This window comes from Lissotriton helveticus, chromosome 1_1 (assembly GCF_964261635.1).
Source record: "Lissotriton helveticus chromosome 1_1, aLisHel1.1, whole genome shotgun sequence".
In the NCBI taxonomy this organism is placed as follows: Eukaryota; Metazoa; Chordata; class Amphibia; order Caudata; family Salamandridae; genus Lissotriton; species Lissotriton helveticus.
This window is the reverse complement of record NC_136057.1, coordinates 1,959,619,310-1,959,634,672: the sequence shown is the minus strand read 5'-3', so window position 1 is coordinate 1,959,634,672 and position 15,363 is coordinate 1,959,619,310. Positions and strand designations below refer to the sequence as shown.

At 49.6% G+C, this 15,363-nt stretch overlaps 1 protein-coding gene across 1 annotated transcript in view; it reads right to left on the bottom strand.

Moving 5' to 3' along the window:
* The window catches only part of ASPM (assembly factor for spindle microtubules), a 453,390-nt gene that overhangs the window by 49,971 nt on the left and 388,056 nt on the right, over positions 1-15,363 (bottom strand). Inside the window, exon 27 of the mRNA XM_078644067.1 lies at positions 10,707-10,861. Within this exon, the coding sequence (XP_078500193.1) occupies positions 10,707-10,861 (155 nt within the window). The remainder of the gene's footprint in view (positions 1-10,706; positions 10,862-15,363) is intronic.

Below are 15,363 nucleotides of genomic sequence, written 5' to 3'. Positions count from 1 at the left end.
TTAATTTCGGGGGGGGGGCTAACATGGCAAATGAAGGGAAGTGGCTAATGTTAATCAATGGGGCGGGGCTAAAATGGCAGATAATCTGGATCGATTAATGCTCAGGTCAAGCGGAGAAAACGTGATGAATTCTGCATTTGAAACTGGACAATTAGAGCACACATTTTTGTTAATTTGATGCATTTATGTCCTATTGTCTTATGAAAAAGGAACAGAATGTACTGAATTAAAAGGCCAATTTAATATATTTTACTACAAAGCACTTTAGGAACACAATATAACCAATTTTCACAATGCCATTTCAAGGCGACGACCCTTTTTCGCCAGTTCGTCAACAATTGCTTCTATAGGAGGACAATGTGCTCGTGAAATGTTTATCATTGCTAGTCCAAAACCCATACCCACCCTGAACCCCAAAATTACCCCTGGTACCCCAAAACCCATACCCACCCTGAACGCTAAAATTACCCCTGGCACCCCAAAACCCATACTCACGCTAAACCCGCATATTACCCCTTGCCCCCCAAAATCCATTACCACCCGAATCTCCAAATCACACCCCTGGCACCCCAAAACCCATAACCACCGAACCCTAAAACTACCGCCTCGCACCCCAAAACCCATTACCACCCTGAACCCTGAAATCATCCCCCTAGAACCCAACCCCCATACCCGCGCTAATCCCTAAAATTACACCCTTGCCCCCCAAAACCATACCCACCCTGAACCCTAAAATTACCTCTGGCACCCCAAAACCCATACCGATCCCTAAAATTACACCCTTGCCCCCACAAATCCATTACCACCCTGAACCACAAAATTACCCCCCTTGCACCCCAAAACCCACGCCCACCCTGAACCCTAAAATCACCCCCCTGGAGCCCCAAAACCCATACCTGCGCTGATCCCTAAAATTACACCCTTGCCCCCGAAAACCCATACCCACCTTGAACCCTAAAATTACCCCTGGCACCCCAAAACCCATACCCACGCTGAACCCTTATAGTAGCCCTGGCACCACAAAACCCATACCCACCCTGAACCCTAAAATTGCCCCCCTGACACCCGAAAACCCACACCCACCCTGAAACCTAAAATACCCCCCTCACACCCTAAAACCCATACCTGCACTGAACCCTAAAATTAACACCATGGCACCCCAAAACCCATTACCACCCTAAACCCTAAAATTACCACCCGGCCCACCAAAACCCATACCCACCCTGAACCCTAAAATTGCCCCCCTGACACCCGAAAACCCACACCCACCCTGAACCCTAAAGTGAACCCTCACATCCTGAACCCTAAAAGTAACCCCATAGCACCCCAAAACCCTTAACCACCCTAAAATTACCCCTGGCACACCAAAACCCATACCCACGCTGAACCCTAAAATTACTCCCTGGCACCCCACAACCCATACCCACCCTTAACCCTAACATTGCCCCCCCCTGACACCCGAAAACCACACCCACCCTAAACCCTCAAATTTCCACCCCCTCACACCCTAAAACCCATACCCGCCCTGAACCCTAACATTAACCCCATGGCACCCCAAAACCCATTACCACCCTAAACCCTAAAATTACCCCCTGGCACCTCAAATCCCATACCCACCCTGAACCCTAAAATTACACCTGGCACCCCAAAGCCCATTACCACTCTGACCCCGAAAATTACCCCCTGAACCCTAAAATTACACCCTTGCCCCCAAAACCCATACCCACCCTGAACCCTAAAATTACCCCTAGCACCCCAAAACCCATACCCACGCTGAACCCTAATGGTACCCCTGGCACCACAAAACCCATACCCACCCTGAACCCTAAAATTACCCCTGGCTCCCCAAAACCCATACCTACCCTGAAGCCTAAAATTACCCCTGGCACCCCAAAACCCACACCCACCCTGAACCCCTAAATTACCCTTCTGGCCCCCAAAGCCCATACCCGTCCTGAACCCTAAAATTAACCCCTGGCACCCCAAATCCGATTACTACCCTGAACCCTAAAATTACCCCTGGCACCCTAAAACCCATACCCGCCCTGAACCCTAACATTAACCCCATGGCACCCCAAAACCCATTACCACCCTAAACCCTAAAATTACCCCCTGGCACCCCAATCCGTAACCCACCCTGAACCCTAAAATTACTCGCTGGCACCCTAAAACCCACACCCACCCTGAACCCTAAAGTTACCCACATAGCACCCCAAAAAATGAACACTACAAACTTACACTACATGTGCATATTCGGAGGGGACTCTCCTCTGACGTTTCCATGTATGCAAGTCAAAAACAACATTCCCTTAGAGTAACCTAGATATGCAGGCAGTAGGTAATGCTGTGCTGAAGAATGCATTAAAGTTACTGAAACTTACATAAAAAACGGCTGCCTGCTCTTCTGATACTATTCAGTTGAGTTGGGCTGATCATCAGCACTGCGTCCTGGCATCCATCCCTTCCCGAAGATCTCACAGTGTAGATAGGTGTGTGTCAAATGTTTCCTGCTTTCTCCTTGCCAGGGCCTCCTCTGCTTCTGTGTCATTGGTGCCCATGGATGCAAAAAGAGAAAGATCCATGGCCCTATTCACCATTTAACTGGTGAGCAGGGCCTTGGATGTGAATTCCATGCAAGTGCACAGACAGCAGGGGCAAAGGGATGGCAGTGCAGGTGATGCTTTTACTTTGTAAATTAATTCCTGCTGGCGTCATGGCCCAGGGTTTGCTGTCTGTGCACTTGTATGGAATACACATCCACGCAAGTGCACAGACAGCAAACTCTGGGGTTTGACGCCAGCAGGAATTCCTATACAAAGGAAAAGCGTCACCTGCACTGGCCAGCCCTTTCCCCCTGCTGTGTGCATCTTCCCACTCCCACCCCCACCCCATGCTGAACACATCAAGTGCTTAGGTGAAATCCCTGCCTTCAGGCAATGATATCACCTCGGGGCCAGTAAAGGAAAACAAGAGGTTAACAAACTGTTCAGAGGCTGGCTGGCTCGGGCTGCTGGGCCTCAGAAAGCATCATAAAAATCACATTCTCGGCTCCGATGCGCAGCCTTCTTTTATCCTTTCAGTGCTTGTCAAATTAGCCCGGGCTGGAGAATACGACAGGGGGGGGGGGGGGGGGATCTGAAGCCCGGTGAGCCCAATGGGTGTTGCGCGCCTGATGTAGGCGACTACGATATTGCAGCCTTGCAAATAGGAATGCACACATTCGCGTTGTAAAGCCGTGCGATATAACAGAGGGCGAAGTGTTGCCCTGTGCGTTGTCTTAGCAGCGGTGTTAAATCCCGCGATGTGTTGGTGCGCGATGTAGGATCGTACATCCGGATGCTTGGGCCACCATGCTCCCAAGGATGGGGTGTTGTGTGAGTAAGTTTGGATCCTGTGGAGTGTGGTGGTGGTGCCGAGCAATCTTCTTGTTCAAAAGAGGGTCCTGTGTTTGGCTTGGATCAAGTCCCAAGCAGGATGTCAGTAAATGTCTCATTAAAAGGGAGAGGTGAATCTGATGGGGACACTCCCAGCTGAAGCACTGCTGCCAAGACATTTGTCTTGACTGCCACCGAGGATAAGCTGAGGTCCAGGACGTCGGCCGCCTTCCTCGCCACAATTCGAAAAACGCTCCCTCATCTGTAGCGACGGTAGGGGGAGAAAGCATGCCAGTTTCTGGAGAAGTTATCAGACCACTGGCTTCACCCAGATTCTCACACTGGTCCAAAGTGTCATAAGGCTGGCATTCCGCAGGGTCCGGCAACCCCTCCCGCTCCTCCTTGAGTCCTAGCCCATGAGAATAGGGTTCCGCCTCCTGCCTGGAAAGCATGAATCCCGTCGGACGACACCCCACCAGCTTTGGCTCAGTGTCTGATTCAACACGGCATCAACATGGGGGCCGGCATTGGGGAAGGTCTATGTGGTATGACTGGTGCCAGTCCGGATCCAGGGATGGATCATAGGGGCCGGACTGGTGCGGGGGCAGAGCTGCCAGCACGGACCTAGAATGGGGCCCCTACTAAACCCTGAAGGCGCACCAGAGGGAACGGCCTGCCCAAATATGAGGTGCATGACCTCATAATATTCTTGTATCTGGGCTGGGGTGGGTCCAGCTCCCAGAAACTATGGGAGGCGGGAAGACTGCCCAGGCACTAGATCCACTACAGAGCCACGTCTCTAATGTGGACGCTCCCTTGTCTTGTCAGCCGATGGACGTGGAGAAGTTGAAAACCTCTTTGATGAACTACTTGTGGTGGTGTGACTTACCCAAGTGACCAGACTACTTTGAGTGCAACGAGAATCTTGGACTTCGCAACCGAAGCTGAGACCTTCCTCTCAACCAGGACCTCGATTGTCGCGGCATCGCACGTCGAGCGGCCAAGAGTTTGACGGATTGCTCCCTCAAAACCTTCGGGTTGATGGTGCAGCAATTGGTGCAAGACTTTGGGCCATGGTCGCCCTAGAGGCACTTGAGGCATATAAGGTGCGGGTCCGTTGCCCGCATTGATCATCTATGAAGGCACCGCAGGGCTTGAAGCCAACGTTCCCTGAAAGCATCCACGAGAAACCAGGAGGAAAAACCTCAAAAATACTTTGACAAAGGTAAAAAAGGTATATTAAAAAAAATTACTCAGGGGGTATCTCCTCTCAGATCTTCGCTGACTGTTGCGGAAACAAAAGAACGGACGTCAGTGCGCTGGGGTGGTGCCTATATAGGTACTGAGCAGGTCACTTCCGGCGGGGACGACACCACCTATCTCCTCATGAAAACGTTTCCAGATCCAATATGACACCAGAGGATAATTCTAAGATAAGGAATCTGCTGCAAAAGTCTCTATCTGAATGATAAGAACTGGCGTCAGCGTGGTGGTTTGGCTCCTATGTAGGCACTGTGCACATCACTTACAGCATGGACGATGCCACATGGAGCTGAACTATGCCACCTACCGGCTAGCAGGTGTACTGTCCGTGAAATTTTTTCGTTTCCGGTTCCAGTCTTACTTTTGGGGATTATTTTAAGGTAAGGAATCTACAGTTAGAAGTTTCTATCAGATGCAACAATTCATGCAAACATGAGCATTCTCTCAGGGCTAGGCACAGGGAGCCTTAAGACCAGTAGACAGAGGTGCCTTATGATACGGAACATTTTCCCAGATGGCACAATCAAGTCCTTTAATGGCTGCAAAGGGGATTTTAAGGTAACTGAACTGGAAATACTTCAATACACCCAAAAATTGCATTGGGTAATGCACCAGGGGATCAAAGAAGCTGCAATTAGAACTCTCACTCAATTTGACATGCTGTTGGGGACCTAGACCATGACTAAAGGTTTAATAGGGACAGGTTACAAACATGTACCCTAATACAACAGATTGCTGCTAGAGATGCGGAATAGATAGAGGCACATACCTTCACATTTGGTGGACTTGCCCAGTGATATACATTTTGGCAGGAAATCTTTTACCATATGTACTCTATTCTGGGAATTAAAATACAGAGAGAACCCACCTTGATTTTGTCGGATGTGCTGCAGGATAATGAGCAGGAGGGGGAACAAAAGCAAAGTGTTATTAGGCAACTTAAACAACAAGATTGTCAAAAGGTTTGCCATACTCTGGAGGACGGAAACAACTGCCTGGGGTGAACCTGCCCTAAAAAGAGATTTGTTAAGCTACGGGAAAACTGATACATCAAACGATGCGCTACAACCACCATCATCACTTTTGTAAACACCCTGGAGAGAACAAAGGGGAGCAGTGCGAACTGAAAGTGCTCTTGGCCCACAATGCACCACAGGTAATGACGGGAATGTGGAAATAGCATTCTGGGATCCACCGCTACCAGCCTCCAGTATCAAGGGCAGACAAGATCTGGGGTGGAGTTAGTAGCTTGAATTTTTCTTGCCTGTCTCATTGCACGTTGACAACTTTAACAGATGTTATACCATGGAGACTCTAGTCTTTGGGTCCCCACCACTGCGAGCATGCCCCAGTTTAATGGCAACCTCCTACAAGACCGAGGCTTAACACTGAGTTCCTGTAGTATTTAATCCAACTGGGTTTGCTATTTGTCCAGTTTAATAAGGAATTATTGTTAAGGATTTGGGTGGGCACTAGTACCTGTAGGAAGCTGGTTCTTCAGTTGATATATCAAGATTCTGATATACCATGGAAAGAGTTCAGGGGTTCCCTTATGAGAGGACAGAGGCTTGCTATGCAATCCCAAAGTGCTCTATTAAAGGGTAGTGTGGCTCACTGGTTAGAGGCGGCAGACCGGTAAGCAGAGAACGGCCCGGGACCAGGGTTCGATTCCCGACGCGGCAGGGTCGTGGACCAGGGTCAGCGGACTCGATAATTCTCGCCTCGGTGCCCACTCTAGTCAGAGACCACACGCGGCAACTCTGGGCATCAGCTTGCCTCATCTTCACAACGGCCCCCCCAGATCGCCGGGGATGCTTGGTCGCACCTTAGAGATACCCATCTGGGACCATATCTCAGGGTGAGCCAGGACGGGTTCCCCAGCGGTCGAAGCGTGGAGATACTCCTCCGGGAGTCGATTCCTAGCGCTATATAAACCCGAAATTAAATTAATTAAATTAAATGTGACCGATCAGCCTTTAGGCTTAAATCAGAGGAGTGCAAGGCATTTGCAAATACACACAGTGAGCAAAACATGACATACGATTCAAGAAGGAGATCCACACCACTTTATGAAAATAGCAAGTATCTTTATATGTGTTAGGAACGAGACGAGGAGAAGGAGGGAGGGGGAGGAGGAGAAGGAGGAAGGAGGAGGAGAAGAGGAAGGAGGAAGATGAGGGAGAAGGAGGAGAAGGGGGAAGAAGGAGAAGGAGAAGGAGAAGGAGAAGAAGGAGACTACTAGCCGCAGATTCCTTAACATAGAATAGATACCCTAGACATACCCCGGGGAAGGAGGGTCTGCAAAAGGAACTCACCAGCCTGGACAAAACAGAGGGACACACAGGGGACTAGTCCAACAGACAGGCAAAGAGCCTTGTTCTCCCAGGCAAGAGAGAACCCCCACAAGCAGAACACCACCGACCCAAAGAGGGAGGCGTGGGAAGAAGAGGAAAGAGGAACCCAGAGCAAAGCCCGGGGAGGCCGAAGCACCCCACACCCTTGCAAGGCAACAAACCTCCAACCAATGTCAGGGCAAGGCAGAGGAAAGAACAACCTAGAGGGCCCAAGGGAAAAGAAGGTGAGCCCACCACAGTCTGAAGACAACAGACCAAACAGAACGGTGCCGACCTCAAGAAGCAGTCGGAAGCAGGAAGAACAGCCCAGGCCTCCCCCCCGCCCCCGAAGACAGGCCAGGCTACACCAGAAGAAGGACACAAGCATCCCAGTCTCCAAGATCGAGAACATGAAAGTGGAGGCACACCTCAGCAAGGGGTCCTCGCAGACAAAGCACGTGCACCCGCAACGTACATGGATGCCAGGGGTAGCAGTAGCCCGCAGGCAGCCGCAACCTCCCATAGTAAAGTTATATAACAGCTACCACTACCCCACATAGGTTAAGTTAAGTCACAAAACATGGGAACCCTCTTTGGAAGAACTTCCGCAGCAGATGAAAACAGAAAAAGTCACAGGGAGAAAACCCCCGCAGAGGGCTTATCAATCAGCCCAAGAAAAACACAGGAGACCCTATCTCAGGATAACCTGGAGCAGTTAATCCAACAAAAACACACAGCAAAGAAGGGTCGTCCAGCAGTCAACAGAACCACAGCCTCCACAAGGAGAACTCGAGTGGCCATAAAACACACAGAACTAGAACTACAAGGGCGACTCGCCCGAAAGGGAATAAGATCACCAAAAGCTAGCGAAACTCACTAGTCACTGAGAGGGAGAAGAAGGAGGAGGAGGAGGAGGGGGAGGAGGAGGAGGCCTAAGCCCCTCCAAAAACCTCCGAATGTCCGACTCCGCCGGTGCGTGGAACAAAAGGGAACCATCAAAAGGAAGATCCACCAGCCGTTCCCGCACATTTTCAGGGAACACACTGTCCCTAAGCAAAGCATGGCGGCGAAGGGCCACCGACGAAGTCACGGCACGACCCAACACCTCCGAGTTATCCAGAGCGGAGTGAAGAATAAACGCCACCAGCTCCCGGCCATCCAACGCATGGTGCCGCAAATCAATGCCAGCACCCTCTTGAGAAGTTGCGGATCCAAGGAACTCCGCTGAGTCCCACAAACAAGAGGTGGCCCTAGCCAAAGCACACAAGGTGTTAAGAGCTCGCAAAGCAGCACTGGTTGAAGCAAACATATTGCGGCCCCAGGAGTCCAGCCAACAAGCCTCCCGGGAAGGAGGAACCATCAGCGACAGCGAGGGCCCACTGGCAGAGGAGTGGAGGGAGAGACACGCCAGTCACGCGGCGCCGGAAGGTGCCGCTGTAGAAGGTGTTGGGGCACCGGATTCCCCGTGGCGGGGCATCCCCAAGTGCCTGTCAGAGAGGAAGTGAGCGAACCTTCAAAGGGGAGCAGAAGCTCCCGTCCACCAGAGCCCTGGTGAAGAACCTCCTAGAGGTGGGTCCGCGGGGAAGTGGGCAGCCGGATATCCCATGCGCAGAATCCCGACAGCCGTGGAAACAGCACGAACAAAGGCCACGCCCGCCTCCGTAGGGCCCCGTGGAGGAGAAAGCAGCTCCTCTGTGGGTGACGGCTGTAGGCTAAGGCGGCCATCCCTGAAGCCAACCGGAAAGGACAAGGGCCAAGCCTGAAAGGGAGAAAGAGGAGCCGAAGAGTGGGGAACCTGTGGTTCCTCTGACGAAGGCCGCGGCGACAGCAAGGAGCCGTCTTTTGATGATGCCGGGGAGAACAACACAACGCCGTGGCCCGTCTCCAGTGAGGACGACATCAGCAGGCGCACAGCTTCTGGATAAGAGAGAACGTCCAAGGACGAATCCCCAATCTGACGCCTGTCTGGCATCGCAGAATCCGCAACCTGGAGCAGGTTGTCTCCGTCGCCATCCAACTCCACAGGAGATGCCGGCCGGGCCACCACCTCTCCAGCCGGCGCCGGGGGAATGGGGCGGAGCCGAGGCGGTCAAAGTGCAGCGCCGGAACAGTGCTGACTCGACCTCCAATGTGAGAGCTGCCTGTGTGGAGAAACGAGAAGCCCCGGGAGAGCTACAAGGAGTCTCCCGCCAGCCTCGGCCCATGGGGGGCCAAGAGAGGGTCACCGACCCCCACGGTGGTACCAGGTCCGACTCGAGCTCCGGCGAGACATCCACCTGCACGGAAAGACGAGAGGGACCAGGGAACCCACAAGGAGTCCCCCGCCAGCCCGACCCACGAGGGGACGAGAGGGGCCTACCGATCCCTGTGGCGCCGCCGGCCCCGGCTAGACCTCAGACGAGGCAGCTGCCTGCGTGGAGGAAAGAGAAGGCCCTGGAGAGGAGCGAGAGGTCCCCTTTCAGCCCAGACCCAAAACGGGTCGAGAGGGGTCCGCCGACCCCTGTGGCGCCGCCAGGGCCAGCAGCTGCCGGCACCGTAGTGGTGTCACCTCAGCCTTAAACAGGACCACTAAGAGGGTGACCTCTTGCGACACCGCAGGAGTTTGCGGCGAAGCAGGGGCGGCGTGGTCCGAAGGAGGGAACCCCCGAAGGGCCATACCCCAACGGCACCACATCCTCCGAGCCTGGATCTGGACTAGCCGGCGCCAGGGCCGAAGCCACGGGTTACGCCGCAGAGGGCCCCGCACTGCGCGAGGGATCCGCCGACATCCCAGGAGGAGAAGGAGAAGCCAGCGAGGCCTGCAAAGTCGCCGCATGTGTCTCCATTTGGGCTCTCGCCACCCCCTCACTGGGGAATGGTGGGTAGGGGGACAACACGCGGGACGCATGTCATCCCCACGGAGAGCCCACGCCCCCAGCAGGCTGGAAACCAGCCCTCGGGGACAAGCGGCAACATTTACCCACCGGCGAGTGACGCTCTGGAGAGGGTTTTGGACGACAACAATGCTGGCCGCCCAGAGGGACATGCGAGCCGAGAGAAGTTTCATTCAGCGTTCCCGCCGCAACTTCGGCTTCAATCGCTGGCATGCCTCGCAGTTGGTGCAGTAAGGATATATGAATTCATGATTTACCATGCTCTCTTCAGCAAACAAACCACTCAACACTTTTACAGCACAGCACTCAACTACCAAAAATAGAAAACTAGGTCCAATTCACACGGACATGTTTATGGATGGGCACAGATAATATAAAAGCTGTGAAGGCTAATACAGCGGTTAAAATAACATTGTATGCAGGTTTCCAGATATTCTTGTGATTTTCTCAGATATGGACACTTTAACAAAGAGTTTTCAAGACATGAAAAAATAAAAAAATTGTTTATTTAGATCCACCATCCATAACGAGCTGAAGAGCAAGATGCCACATATTGCTGAAGGGCAATTACTTTTAAAAATTGACAACACAGGACGTACAATTTTAAGTTTGAAAAAAATGATTCTTGCCATTACCATGATAAAAAAACAGGAGTTAGGAGGAAAATGTCAATGTTTCCTTGCTACTCAGTGTATTTCCTTATTCGGTGCTCAAAAGCACACACCAAAGCTAATTTTGTAATAAAAAACAAGTTACAAACTACATATCAACCAGTTTCTCTACAAACGTAGGTATTTAGATTCATACACAAATGCCATTACTAAATCTTAAAATTCAGTTGAAAAACGTGGGAGTATAGTTACCTTTGACAGGTTGAGCAGCACTTGAACTGAATATTTTATAACTTCCATACAAGGGATGCTGCGATTACAGCTCCGGATTAGAATGAAAATGTTAACAATTGCTCCACTCTGAGCCATGTTTTCACAACATACTGAGGACAATCTGGTAGCAACCTCTGAAAGAAAATATCAAGTGTTTACACATTAATTACATTTCATTTAATATAGAATACATTTAATCTGAGAAATTACACCTGGAGGTACAGAATTTACCAATGCACTAAACAGTGTATTCAACATGGAACTGGCATTCACAGACAGTCTACTAATAGCAATGGAGTTGCTCAAGTGGCTCCCGAGCATTTGAAATCCAAGAACAAATCAGCAGAAGGCCACTGACTGCGATATAGATGTAGCAACATTGCGGAGATGAGAGAGTAGGCTACAAGCTAAATGCCAGTAAAAAACTAGACCAAAAGCAGAGTGAAGGCCTGGAGAAGGGCTACTTCAAGTCATAAAAAGGCTGAGAATATCCGATGGCTTTCTTGCAGCTATAGTAAAAGTTTAGAGAGCTCCGAATGGCAAGTTTATGAAGCATCAGGAGAAAGATCATAAACAAGTATTAAGACCAACATCCTGGTTCATATGAGTGTCAAAGTAAACTTGTTAAATATGAGGCAGAAGGACAATCTCATCATTGTGGAACAATGTATGTCTCCACAGGATAACAGGACAGTATTCTTCCTCAAAGTATGAGCAAGGGAAAAAAAATTCTGAGACAGGATTTTGCCTGTAGTGGACATATGTATCGCAAAATCCCATACCTCCCGCAGCTCCCTTTAGTGCCTTGCTGAGTTAACTGAAGCCTTGTATTTGTTGAGTCTTCTCAAAGCACGGACGCCACCATTTGTTTTTTCAGCTCCTACACTTGGCACGACTGTATTTAAACAAACATTGATAAATAAGAAAATTGGCTTTTTGGTCCAAAAGATACTCCCAACAGCTTCAATATTCCACACTGTATTAGCGCGCTTATTTATCAGGGTGGTACAGAAAATTCTCTCTCTCTGAAATAGTTATAAAACTGTACAACACTGAATGAAAAATGACTTACACTTGGTAAAGATAGTTCGGGTGGATACCATATTTTCCAGTAGGTTACACACCTTCTGAACTTCTTTCAGGTGCCAGATGAGATTTGGAAACTCCCCACCCAAAGGCAATAGCTTTCCTGAGCCTCCACATGGCATTAGCAGGCCTCAGCTGCGACTGTCCACCCTGGATTTGAAGGCATCTCAGTACACAAGGTGCCAACTGGTGCACTGACAACAATTCATGGCACTTTTTCCATGCTCCATTATGGCTTGCCAAAAGCATCAATAAGGGTGACAATACAGTGCAAGTTACATTTGCATACTTTAAGACCTTTTTAACAAAGGCACAATCTCACTGGGGAGGAGAGCATGCGGCGAGGAATCTGTGGGAAGATAAAGTAGTCACCAGAAATATTGAGATCGAAGGCAAGTTACTTTTTTTTATTGATGGATACTTCTCTCCACAGATCGCTCACCTTATAAAGGATTTCCAAAGCATTACACTTTGGAGTGGGATTAAGTATTGCAAATTATTTGAGGACTTTGTGCAACACAGGCCAGGCAAAGTATGTCATGGCATGATTGATCTGTGAGGCAGAGTATATAAGAAAGGCCATGTCACCAACGGACAGCTGTCAACCACTTTGCGTCTCTGGTGACAGCAGTGGATGCAACCATGGCCCAGAAAGAGAAGGCAAAAATGCACACCGGAGGTTCTTTCTTGATGTAGATGAGACCCAATGTGAAATGTGTACTTTAGCACAGACTTGCCCATCGTAGCATTGCCGAAGCCAACATAGAGCTGATCGTCCACTCTGTCCTGCCTTGTAACAATCGATGTATTATGACAACACAAATGTGGTCCAGCTTCTGGGTCGGTCATCTTCCTTGTGGGGATGTCACCATCCAGTAATCTGCATCTAGCGCCACTAAATGCTGAGCAAGGGACAACATTCAGAATGTTTCCTTGCATAGGAGCCCGTTCAGGATCCTGAAGTCCAGGATCAGTCTAAGACCACCATCATTCTTAGGAAACCGGAAGTACCAACAGCAGCACCCTTTTCAGCTGTCCTGCTCTACCAATTGCACTGCTCTATTCTGCAAAAAAACTCCATCATTGCCTGTTGCAGGATCTGTGCATGGTCCTTAGATGAAGGGGAATGCCGATTGGGATATGCTGGGTTTGCAGGTGAAGGGTAGGGTGTAACCTTTTCCCACAATCTGAAGGAACCACTGGTCTGAAGATATGGACTTCCAGGCCTGTAGAAAGGAGGAAACCCATATTCCCACTCGCAACACATGCTCATTCACAGCAAATCTACTGCTGCTTCTCTGGTGTTACAGGGGAAGAAAGGAGGAGGATATGGGGCTTGAGCCAGGGGGCTCAAGTTGGACACTCTGTATACGCCAATGCCAGTGAAGGCTTTGGAGACAAAGGAGTCTGCAATTTTGAAAGAAGGGGACCCCTACTGAAAACAATGAGTCTTGCTAGCAGTAGGGAAAAGAGTACAATGGGGTAAATGAATATGCTAGATACAAGAACTATATTATATCATGTCATAAATGACAACAACAGGCCTAATTCTGTGCGAGGTTGCATGGGAATCAAACATGAACATAGCACTCCATAGAATTTGTTCTGATATAAAACTATTTTATTCTTTAAATTAATTCTTAATTATCTTTTTTGCTATTTAGACATTTTTATAATTCATTTGGTTCATGGTTTCAATTCATAACCTCATATGTGCATGACATATACACGGAATATATACATGACAAACAATACATTACAGTGCTAAACAAAACTTAAATGTAAAACTAGGAGAGGAAGTTCCTGTGTTAACAAATCTTTTTCAGGGGCTGGCGGTCGGATAACACACGACGCGCGTTTCGGCGTTTTGAGCCTTTTCAGGGGAACCGTCTCAACTTTATTTCTATAATAAAGTGCATAATACATATAATGAACACACATGTAACAACTTCGAAGGCCTGAAAATTCATTGTCGATACAATTCTGAACGCTTAGTGCTTCAATATTTATAATATCTGGGCCTATGTTTGCAAAGGAACTGCTAATGTTGGGGTGGAATGTGCTCATGTGGCTCGAGGAGGGTAGAACATCCTGGAATTTGAATTTCCGATTGAGATATGGACTGGGGGGTTTGCTATAAACATTAAATTGAAAGAGGCCCGTTTTTCAATCCAGTTCCTTTGAAGGGCAGGAATTTAGAAAATGTATCTGTCTTCCCACTGCCCGAGTTAAAAAACAACTGAAGGGTGCATTTTGTAGTTGGGAATGTTAAAGTGCATAAACCATGCATAAACCATATTTTCTTTTTTAGGAGGCAGACTTCTCAGACAAACTTATTTGATTTATTCAATGAGATAATAAGAGCATCTGGGCAGAAAGGCATACAGTAGGCCTGTGCTCCACTCGTGACGAAAGGCGTACCCGAGCGATAGCCGCCTTGGAAACTCCAGCGTGCAGTACTTCTGACACTGCGCGTTCTCTTTGGAGGCGAACTAATCTAACCCCGGTTCTCTCCACTGCTTTAAAGAGACCTTGCGCCACCTCCAAACGGAGACAACCTTCATGATCCACTAGGCATCGACAGCTGAGTTAATCCGCCCTGGCATTAAGAGAACCTGCCAGGAGTTGAACCACCAGGTTTATGACCTGCTGTTCCAGCCATGTCCAGCGACGCAGGGCCTCTCAACAAAGGGTCCACGACCCTACCCCGCCCAGTTTGTAGCAGTACCACATGGTGGTGGTGTTGTCCGTGAACACTTGCACCGGTTTCCCCTTGAGAGATGGAAGAAATGCCTTCAATACCAACCGAATCACCCGGAGCGTCAATAAATTAATGTGGAGCTGGAGACCAGTGTCCCCTGATCTCCACCTCTCCTAGATGGCCAGCCTATCCCAAAAGTGACGCATCTGTCACTACTGTGAAATCTGGTTGAGCAAGGGAGAAGGGTCGACCATAAACCCCATTGCGGTTCGTCAACCACCACTGCATATCTCTTGCAGTTCCTTCTGAGATGTGGACCATGTCGGTGAGATTCCCTCGATGCAGTGCCCATTGAAACTGCAGGTCCCACTGCAGAGCCTACATTCACCACCTGGCATGCTTTACCAACAGAATGCAGGAGGCCATGAGTCCCAACAGTCTCAGAGTCAGTCTCACTGAAATCCAGGATTGAGGCTGAAACATCAGAATCATAACCCGAATATCCCAGACTCTATGCTCGGGAGGATAGGCCCAAACCTGCACTCTGTCCAGCACAGCTCCAAAGAAAGGGAGCATCTGAGAAGGAGTCAGGTGTGACTTTGCATGTTTATAGAGAACCACAGCGAATGCAGAAGGTCTACTGTAGTCTGAAGGTGGAAGACGACTGCCGGAAACGAGGATGCCTTCAACAGCCAGTCATCGAGGTAGGGGACGACTGACACCCCTAACCTGCGCTGATGAGCTGCGACCACCGCGAACACTTGGTGAACACCCAAGGGGCACTGGTAAGGCCGAAGGGGAGCACGGTAAACTGAAAGTGCTTGTGGCCTACCTTGAACCGCAGTTAAT